At 38.6% G+C, this 10,904-nt stretch overlaps 1 protein-coding gene across 1 annotated transcript; it reads left to right on the top strand.

Annotated features, from left to right (window-relative positions):
- The first annotated feature begins 9,147 nt into the window (after positions 1 to 9,147).
- On the top strand, positions 9,148 to 9,561 carry LOC138881499 (uncharacterized mitochondrial protein AtMg00860-like). Its single transcript, XM_070161730.1, has one exon. The coding sequence runs from the start codon at positions 9,148 to 9,150 to the stop codon at positions 9,559 to 9,561; it is 414 nt and encodes a 137-aa protein (XP_070017831.1).
- Positions 9,562 to 10,904: the final 1,343 nt, after the last annotated feature.

Raw genomic sequence — 10,904 nt, 5'->3', positions numbered from 1 at the left:
TAGGTCGACTGTAGTTCAAACATCTGTCCTAAACTATTTTTCATCTTTCTTTCTGCTTCTCTTTCTTCTTCTTTTTTTTTTCCTTTTATTTGGCCCCAACTTTTATTTTTAAGGGTATGGACTTTTGACAATTCTTTTCTTCTTCCTTTTTTTCACTTAGAACTTTCTAAAAGCTACACCAGTTTGTACTCTTGGGACATGGACTCTTTTTTTTTCATTTTTTTTACTCTTAACTCTAAACTTGATTCCAAAAGAGGGTGTCAAAGAAAAGTACACAAGCTCAAACAGGGTAGCAAAGGATATAAAGTGTTTGGATAGCATAAAAAGGGCCTCCCACCCTCGAGAACGCCAATTATAGTATCCTTAATCGATCACATCATTGATGAACATGTCTGTCTTCTTGGGTCTTTTTCAGTGTAAAGTTGTACGAGCCATACTTTCCTCGCTGTGAATGACCCTTGTCAATTTGGGTGACTTTTCTTGGATTTTGTCTTGATGTAGAAGATACATTTTGCCACTAACTGATCCATTTCAAGTTGTTTGGAATACACCTTCTATTAAAAAACACTTTTTATCTCTTAGTGCTAAAGAGATTCAACCCGTCTGATTATCCCTTAGACCGATCTTCTCAATAATTCAAAAGGTAGGGATCCTTATCTTCCATGAGCATAACTGTTTTGGTTCCATATAATATTGGCTCATGCTTATTTTTCAAATGTTTTATGTCTCTATTCATCTTCAAAAATGTCTCTTTCTCAACTGTCCAATTCAAGACTAAATTAGTTTTCTAAGATCTGGCCAAAAATTCCGCATGCATGTCATTGTCACGACCCCAGTTTGCCCTCCGTAAACCATCGTGACGGCACCTAGTCTCTACGACTAGGTAAGCCTAAACTTGTGGAAGATAACAAAAACTTGCGGACGTAAAACAATTTAAAAACAAAAATAAGGCAGTAACAGTGTTAAATGTGCCACTCGACATACACCATATTTATATAGATCTCAAAACCAATATCTAAATCCAAGACCTGGAAACCCACGAATCACAAGATAAGAAAAAAGAAATACTACATAGATCTAACTCCACAATTTTTGTCTAATATGAGCAGAAGTACAGAAGGGATAAATACTAAAAGCATGAATAGAAACGAACTTCTCAGTCTGCGGACGCAGCAGATGTACCTCGAAGTCTCTAAGCAGTCGCCTCTCTCGAGGATGGTAGGCCTGAATAGCGGTACCTAGATCTGCACATGAAAAACATGCGCAGAAGGGGCATGAGTACACCACATCGGTACTCAGTAAGTGCCATGCCTAACCTCGGTTGGGTAGTGACGAGGAAGGTTAGGGCCCTATTGAGAATAAACAAAATATAAAGATGACAAGATAAGATAAGCATTACAATTGAGAATCTACAGTAAGAATCTACACAGGATGATAAGAGTACAATAACGGAAACAGAGATGAAGGCAAACCACAAGGAAGTACCACTCATAACAAGGATGATAACCGGGGATCTCTTGGTATCCCGAGGATTTCCTGGTATCCTTAATATATACTAGGGATCTCTTGGTATCCCGAGGATCTCTTGGTATCTTCAATATATTCTAGGGATCGCTCGGTAACCCAAGGATCTCTAGATATCCTCAATATATGCTAGGGATCTCTTGGTATCGTCGATATACATGCCAAGGATCTCTTGGTATCCCGCACCTCAGTTCAGATCATAAATACATATAGGGGATCTCCCGGGATGTCGTCCCGTAGTCCCAAAGTAAAAAAACACAGACACAACACAAGAATACCCGATTAAGCTAAATTTCGTACCAATTAAACAGTTAATTCTAGCCTAACATGCTTCACGTAATGCAATTAAGGAAGCTTAAGCAAATAGGCAATTAAGTCAACTAAACATGCTTTTCTAAACAAGCAACATACTAAATTCACAAGTAGAATAAAACAGGAAAAAACTCAATTGAAATACTGAAGGAAAAAAACGAATTTTAAACAATTAGCTCAAGTAGGCACTCGTCACCTTACGCACAAGGCATTTCAATTATCAAATATAACATATCCTAAGGAGAAGGTCCCCCACACAAGGTTAGACAAGCCACTTACCTCGAACCGGCTCATAGTAACCCTAAAACCACGCTCTTGCCATGAGTACTCGACTCCAAATGGCCAAATTTATTAAATTCAATCGCATAATGTAAATAACACTTCAAGTACTGATTCTACAATTAAAGTCTAAGCTAATACGCGAAATTATGTAAAAAAGACCAAAATGCCCCTCGGTCCCACATCTCGGAATCAGGTAAAATTTATATTTCAGAAACCTCGTACTCTCACGAGTCTATACATAATAAGAACACTGAAATCGGAGTCCAAATGGCCCCTCAAATCCTCATTCAAAAGTCTCTTTAACTCAAGCCCTAATTACCCATTTTTTCCAAAATCTTCACCACTAATTAAGTCTTTAGTCACATAAAAATGAGTTATGAAGTCGGGGACGTTACCTCCTAGCGATTCCCCTTTGTTTTCGTCAAAAATCTCTCTCAAAAGCTTCAAACCCGGATGAAAATGGTGAAAGAGTAGCTCAAATTCGCGAAGGCAACTATTTATATGTTCTGCCAAGCGATTTCGGCATTTGTCATCCTGATGCGGTCCCGCTTCTGCGGAAACTTCGTCGCATCTATGAATTTCATTTAAATAGCAGAAACCACATCTGCGATTACATTTTCGCAGATGCGACACCACTTCTGCGGTGTCCCTTCCGCATTTGTGGAACCTGAAGGAAAGGCCAAAATCTGCTTCTGCGGTCCCTTAACTGCTTCTTCGGTGCCGCATCTACGGTCCCAAACCGCAGATGCGAAAATACCAGAAGCAGCAAAAATAAAGCAGCTGCAACATTTTCCAAATTTTCTCATTAACCATCCGAAATCACCCCGTGGCCCTCGGGACCTCAACCAAAGGCATCAACCTATCCTAAAACCTTATTCAAACTTATACCAATCTTCAAAATACCTCAAACAACATCAAAACAACAAAAACATATCGGATTCAAGCCTAAGTTTCTAAAATCTTCTGAATTCCACTTTTGATAAAAAACCCAACCAAACCACATCCGAATGACCTGAAATTTTGCGCACACATCCCAAATGACACAACGGAACTACTTTAACTCTCGGAATTCCATTCCGACCCTCGGATAAAAATCTCACTATCGGACCGGAAACTTCAAAAATTCAACTTTCGGCATTTCAAGCCTAAATTAGCTACGAACCTCTAAAACACAATCCGAACATGCTCCTAATCCCAAAATCACCCTACAGAGCTAACGGAACCATCAGATTTCCATTATGAGGTCGTCTTCAATACTTAAGCTCTCATTTCCAACACTTAAGCTCTTATTTAGGGAGTAAGTGTCCCAAAACTCTCCGAAACTTAAAACCGAATATCCCGGCAAATCAAAATAGCAGAAATAAACTCAGGGAAAGTAGTTAATAGGGCATCGGGGCATTAATTCTTAAGACAACCGGCTGGGTCGTCACAGTCATGTCACTAAAACTAGTGTGAAAAGAACTATGCACAAAATGGACACAAAATGACTGACTGATTTTTATTGAATAAAGGATAGCAGGGTCCGATAACATAAAAGAAGAAGAAAAAATTACAAATTAAGCTACCATGGCTAAAAGAGGAGTGACTTTCCAGTTACTAAGAAACATCTTAGCCACACATTTGCACATCAGCATTACTATGGCATTTAACCATTTTGATTGCTTTGGATTCAACACCAAATTTTGACGATCATCCCGAGCAGCCCATGTCCTATTGCTCAAATATAGTAAAGTCAATCCCACATTTGCCCCTATTTTTTATTTTTCCACCGCCAACTTGCATACTTGCCTTTTCGCGACCTTGGATCAACAACAATGGTGCTTGTTCCATCGGTTGAAAAGATGCTTTTATTCCCGAGAGATCTTGGATGGTTTTTGTGACCCGCCATTGCAAACCAACAAACCGACCACCTTTGACTAGCTTTTATTTCAGAACAACAAGCATGTTAGAATAAACACTCTCTTTCTTTTTCATTTATCTTCTTTTTTATTGTTTCTTTCCTTTCTTTTTTTTTTTTTTTTTTGTTTTTAACCATTCGATCGAACCTGATGTGGGTTGCCTATGTATCATGTGGGAACATGAATCAGATCTTGCGTAGTTCGAGAAGATCAGGAATAAAGTAAATAAACTAACTTTTTTTTGGATTTTGAATTTATCATTTTATTTTTTCGAAAGAAAGACTTATAAAGAAGAAAGAGGATATTTTGGATTTTGATTTTTCTTCAAAATTTTTGCAAAAAAAGACTTCTAAAGAAGAAAGAAAATATGTTTGGATTTTTGGAATTTTATTTTGAATTTATGAAGAAATGATTTTAAAGAAAAAGAAAATATTTTTGAACCTTGAATTTTCTTTTCAATTTTTGAAAGAAAAATGAAAAATGTTTTTTGGATTTTGAGAAGAAATTAAAAGAAAATATTTTTGAATAATATTTTTTAAAAAATAAATTGGGGTGTAAAAGAAAGACTTTCTAAAGAAGAAAGTAATGAAAATTATTTTTGGGTCTTTTTAAAAATATATGGGCCGGAACCGATGAGGTTTTCCTACGTATCTCACATCCGGCGAGAATCAGACCTGCGTAGTTCGCCCATTTTTGACGGAATTAAGAAACAGGACTTTTGAAAATATTGGCTATTCTTTTTCTATTATTCAAAATTTTGGCAGAATTTTAGGATATTTCAAATACCTACATCTCACTCTCTTTTCTTTTTTCTTCTTTCTCTTTATTTTGATTTTTTTTTCTTTCCCTATTCTAGAAGTCAGTCAACATGCAAGCCGAAACAGACAGATACGTAAGTAGCACGTAAGATGCATCAGGATGGTCTTTTAATTTGGGTACACATGTCCTTGATGGACCCAACCCCTGTGTTGAGTCCCCAAAGTCAAATGCACGTGATGCAAACAAGTGTTCCTACTAGGGATCTGGCATGAGGCTATGTTATTCTAGGTTTAAAACCTAGGTGTATTGTTCTATACCTGGCTTACCCAAGCGGACAGCTCGAGCCGAGGGGGCAGCGTACAGGGAATATAGAAGCTTCACCGGCTTGGCAACTTGTCCGAACCTCGTTCTAAAATTGGTATATGACTCTAACAGAAAAGAACTTATACGAAGTGTACACTTCCCAGATGATTTAGAAGACTCAGGGAGAAGAGGATTTCGTAACAATTTATATACAGTCCAAACAATATCAAAGCGGTAAAAAGCGGCATTTAGCACATAAAGCTCAAACATGTATAAATCAGATAATAAATAAAGCCAAGTATAACAGTTATTCTAAGCTCGAATTCTTGAACCCTAAACCAGAAGTTCTGGGTTTGGATCCCCAGAAGAGTCGCCAAAGTTGTCACACTTCCTTTTTTACACCCCGAGGGTATACAAGGGAGTTTTTCTACTTTAAGTGACATTATTCGAAATGGGATTATTTTATTTATTCAAAGTCGCCACTTGGGATAGTTTATTTGGTGTCCCAAGTCATCGGTTTATTTTAAAATCCCAAATCGAGGAAATTCGACTTTTATTTTAAAGCTTGCGAGCCAGAAATTCTAAGTAAGGAATTCTGTTAACCCAGGAGAAGGTGTTAGGTATTCCCAGGTTTCGTGGTTCAAGCACGGCCGTTTAAACTTATTAAAGCCTATGGTGCATTTTTAACTTATTATCCATTTTTAATTATTTGAAATGCTTTTAGGAAGATTCAACGTCATTTAAAATATGCCTTGAACCACGCCACATAAAATGCATCCATGGTTCGCGACACGTTCTATTTAACATTGTTAAGAATTGAAATTGGGTAACATGAAATATACACCCGAAATTAATAATTAAAAGAAAGTCAATTTAAAGAACGCGCTTAAAGCAACTACAAAGGTTTGGATTAATAAAATATCTATGAGGGCCATGGAGAGTTTAATTGGTGGTGCACCTCAATTTATTACAAGGTTTGAATTAATTACATGAGGTCCATGGGTAATTTAATGAAAATGGCACACCTCAAATTTTCTATAAAAAAACTAATTAGTTTTGTGAGGGTCATGGGCTTAGGGATTTTATTTGGCATGGCACGCCTCAATTTATTTCAAAAGGTTTTATTATTCGAAGTTGTTATAATCGGGTTACATGAAATGCACCTCTGAATTGAGATTCTCGTATCGCAACTATGCTACGGGAACCGTACCCATGGCCACGATAATTTATTATTGATCGCGCCTAAAGCAAGGTACGATTTTCATAAGTTGATTATTTTTCTAAACTAGTGATTATTGTTGTAAGGTAATGAATTATGGAATTGTGGAAGAATTGAATTTATTATTTATAGAAAAATAGGCTAGATGAGAGACAAATGCCAAAAATCTTTTTCTTTAAAAAGGGCCTAGAACCCAATTTCCTTAGAAACGAATTGTGCCCAAATAAATTATCCAACCCAATAATATCCCATATTTTGTACATTTTCTTAAACAAAACTAATGACCCCACACTCTCATACACAAAATTAGTGAATAAGCCAAAGTTATCGTGATTCAATGGACCCATTATATGGAAAACAAATATAACTAAAATGATGAACCATTGAAACTAGCTAACTACACAGAAACGCAAAACTAAAATCAAAACATGTAAACAGAGATAAAAAGAACTGAAATAGCAACTACCATTGTAGTTGATGAAAAAGAAATAGACGAAGGAGTTAAAATATCAGAACTTTGTATTGAATTTGAGCCTAAGTTACAACCAACTCGGAAATTAGACAATACTTGACTGGAACATTTGCCAATGACCTCGGCGTCTTGAACGACCTCAGAACCACCTCTCCGGAAGCCTCGAAGTTCGCTGGAAAACTCAAACTGAATAAAAATGACAAAGCTGAACTCCGGCTATTTTGAGGTTGCTTTCGGTATTTTTGAGCTGGGTTTCGGACTGAAACGGAATTCTATTTTTGAAGATCTTACATGACTGAAATTATGGAGGAAAATGGTGGCAGTTGTTGGGTTTTTTGGAGATAGATCGGGCAGATCTGCTCTATTTTTGTTACTCCCTCAGTCCATTTCCCTCTCCTCCTTGTCACTCTACTTTATTTTTCGTTCCTATCTCTACTGTTTCTGCATTTTTTCTTTTAATTTCAAAGAAAGATATGGTTCAAATTTCTTTTTTGGAATTGGGGAAGGGTCTGTCGTAGAAAGGTGACACCAGGTTCTTTGCTTTTGGAATTTTTTGGCTTTTCTTTGATTTTTGAGAACAAAACGGCAGATTGGGTTGTTCTTGGCATAGGACCTTATTTAGGAATTAGGTACTATTATATAAGGGAAGGAATTAGGTTAGGGGTATGGGCCTAGGAATTATGGGCTTGGAAATTATGGGCTAGGTCTGGAAATTACACTTAAAAATGGGTCGCTTGAACCCAAATTTATACATTCCCCGTGAACGAGACTAAAATAAGATCTCATTTATTAATTAGTCTTACTTAAGTAAAATAACTGTTAAAATAAGACTGACCGTTAAAACAAAACTATTTTTTGGTATTTTTCACGATTAAAAATGACTACAAAATATTAATGAAACTATTTTTTTGTAATTTTCATTTTCTCGTAATAAAATAAAGTAAAAGAGTCAAAATTAATTGAAATAAAGATATTAGGCATAAACTAAATATTTACATGCTGAAATATAAAAAATCTTGGGGAGGGTCAAAAATCACATGTCTACAGGCGCAAGTTACTTGACCACCACCCGCCCAGCCTCTAGGGGTGGATGTTAGTCAACTAGGGGTCGCCCTAGAGGCTGAGGTCAATCAGGTGGCGGTCAGGTCCATTTCTATGCACTTCCAGCTAGACCCGATGTTATTGCTTCTGATGCTATTATTACATGTATTGTCTTAGTCTGCCACAGAGATGCTTCTGTATTATTTGATCCCGGTTCCACCTTTTATTATGTGTCATCATACTTTGCTCGTTATTTGGATACGCCCCATGAGTCTCTTATTTCACCTTCTTCATGTATCTACTCCGGTGGGCGATACTGCTATTGTAGACCGTGTGTGGTGACTATTGGGGGTCAGGAGATCTGAGTGGATCTTTTATTATTGTGTATGGTGGATTTCAATGTTATTTTGTGCATGGATTGGCTATCTCTGTGTCGTGCTATTCTGGATTGTCATGTGACATTGGCTATACTAGGTGTACCATGGATTGATTATTGAGGTTTGACAAATTATGTTCTCAGTAGAGTAATCTCATTCTTGAAGGCCCAGTTTATGGTTGGGAAGGGTTGTCTTTCATATCTAGCCTCTGTGAGGGATGTCGTTGCAGAGACTCGTAGTATTGATTCTATTCCAGTTGTGAGGGAGTTTCCCGATGTGTTTCCTGTAGACCTACCGGGCATGCCGCCGGACATGGATATTGATTTTTGTATTGACCTGGTGTCGGGCACTTAGCCCATTTCTATTCTGCCGTATCGTATGACACCAGCGGAGTTGAAGGAGTTAAAGGAGCAGCTTCGGGAACTCCTTGATAAGGGGTTCATTCGGCCTATTGTGTTACCTTGGGGTGCGCCAGTTCTATTTTTGAAGAAGAAGGATGGCACTATGAGGATGTGCATTGATTATAGGTAGTTGAACAAAGTAACAGTTAAAAATAAGTATCATTTGCCTCATATTAATGATTTGTTCGACCAACTTTAGGGAGCGAGAGTATTCTCCAAGATTGATCTTTGTCCAGGTTATCACCAGTTGAAGATCAAGGACTCGGATATTCTTAAGACAACTTAAAGGACCCGGTATGGTCATTATGAGTTCTTGGTGATGTGTTTTGGGCGGCCCAATGCCCTAGTAGCGTTCATGCATTTGATGAACAACGTGTTCCGGCCTTATCTCAACTCGTTCGTCATAGTCTTCATTGATGATATTCTGGTATACTCGCATAGTCAGGAGGAGCACGCAGATCATTTGAGAGTTGTGTTGCAGAGACTGAGGGAGGAGAAGCTTTATGCAAAGTTATCCAAGTGTGAATTTTGGCTCAGTATAGTGGCTTTCTTGGGGCACATGGTGTCCAGTGAGGGTATTCAGGTTGATCCGAAGAAGATAGAGGCGGTTAAGAGTTGGCCAAGACCGTCCTCAGCCACAGAAATTTGCAGCTTTCTTGCCTTGGTGGGATATTATCGTCAGTTTGTTCAAGGATTCTCATCTATCGCATCGCCCTTGACCAGGTTGACCCAGAAGGGTGCTTCATTTGTATGGTTAGATGAGTGTGAGGAGAGCTTTCAGAAGCTCAAGACAACCTTGACTACGGCTCTGGTGTTAGTCTTGCCATCAGCTTCAGGCTCATATACCATATATTGTGATGCATCGAGAGTTGGTATTGGGTGTGTATTGATACAAAAGGGTATATTTATTGCTTATGCTTCTCGTCAATTGAATCCCCATGAGAAAAACTACCTCATTCATGATTTGGAGTAGGTTGCCATTGTTCATGCGTTGAAGATTTGGAGGCATTATCTGTATGGTGTGTCTTGTGAGGTGTTTACTGATCATCGTAGCCTCCAGCACTTGTTCAAGCAAAAGGATCTCAATTTGAGGCAATGGAGATGGTTGGAGTTGCTAAAGGATTATGATATCACTATATTGTACCATCCGGGAAAGGCCAATGTGGTGGTTGATGCTTTGAGCCGAAATGCGGTGAGTATGGGGAGTTTGGCATATACTCTAGTTGGGGAGTGACCTCTTGTAGTTGATGTTCGGGCCTTGACCAATCGGTTCATGAGGTTGGATATTTCAAAGCCCAGTCAGGTATTAGCTTGTGTGGTTTCTCGATCTTCCTTATAAGATCGCATCAGAGAGTGCCAGTATGATGATCCCCATTGCTTGTCCTTAAGAACAGAGTTTAGCACGATGATGCCAGAGATGTGACTATTGGTGATGATGGGGTGTTGAGGATGCAGAGCCGGATATATGTGCCCAATGTAGATGGGCTTCGGGAGTTGATTTTGGAGGAGGCCCATAGCTTGCGGTATTCCATTCATCCGGGTGCCGCGAAGATGAATTAATATTTGAGGCAGCATTATTGGTGGAGGAGAATGAAGAAAGACAATGTGGGATTTGTGCCTCGGTGTCTCAATTGTCAGTAGGTGAAATATGAGTATCAGAGACCGGGTGGCTTGCTTTAGCGGATGTATATTCTAGAGTGGAAGTGGGAGTGGATCACCATGGACTTTGTAGTTGGGCTCCCATGGACATTGAAGAAGTTCGATGCTATTTAGGTGATTGTGGATCGGATCACCTATGTGTACTACTTATTCTTCAGAACGGTTGGCAGAGATCTATATCCAGGAGATTGTTCTTTTGCATGGTGTCCCAGTTTCCATAATTTCATATAGGGGCACTCAGTTTACTTCACAATTTTAAAGGTCGGTTCAGTAAAAGTTGTGTACTTAGGTTGAGTTGAGCACAACTTTTCACCCTCAGATGGACGGACAGTCCGAGCGCACTATTCAGATATTGGAGGACATGTTTCATGCTTGTGTCATTAATTTTGGAGGGTCATGGGATCAGTTTCTACCACTTGCAGAGTATGCTTATAACAACACATACCAGTCGAGTATTCAGATGGCTCCGTATGAGGCTTTGTATGGGAGGCAATATAGATCTCCAATCGGTTGGTTTGAGCCGGGTGTCGCTAGGATATTGGGGACAAACTTGGTTCAGGATGCTTTAGAAAAGGTGAAGGTAATTCAGGAGAGGCTTCGTACAATGCAATCTTGAAAAAAGAATTATGCTTACAGAAAGGTCGGTATGTGTCCTAC

The sequence above is a fragment of the Nicotiana sylvestris genome, chromosome 11 (genome assembly GCF_000393655.2).
Source record: "Nicotiana sylvestris chromosome 11, ASM39365v2, whole genome shotgun sequence".
Classification (NCBI taxonomy): domain Eukaryota; kingdom Viridiplantae; phylum Streptophyta; class Magnoliopsida; order Solanales; family Solanaceae; genus Nicotiana; species Nicotiana sylvestris.
The sequence above is the reverse complement of the archived record's forward strand: the minus strand, read 5'-3'. Positions and strand labels throughout refer to the sequence as shown.

Excerpts from the sequence above, each read along its gene's own strand:
- LOC138881499 (XM_070161730.1), top strand. The coding sequence starts at position 9,148 with ATGGTGTCCAGTGAGGGTATTCAGGTTGATCCGAAGAAGATAGAGGCG.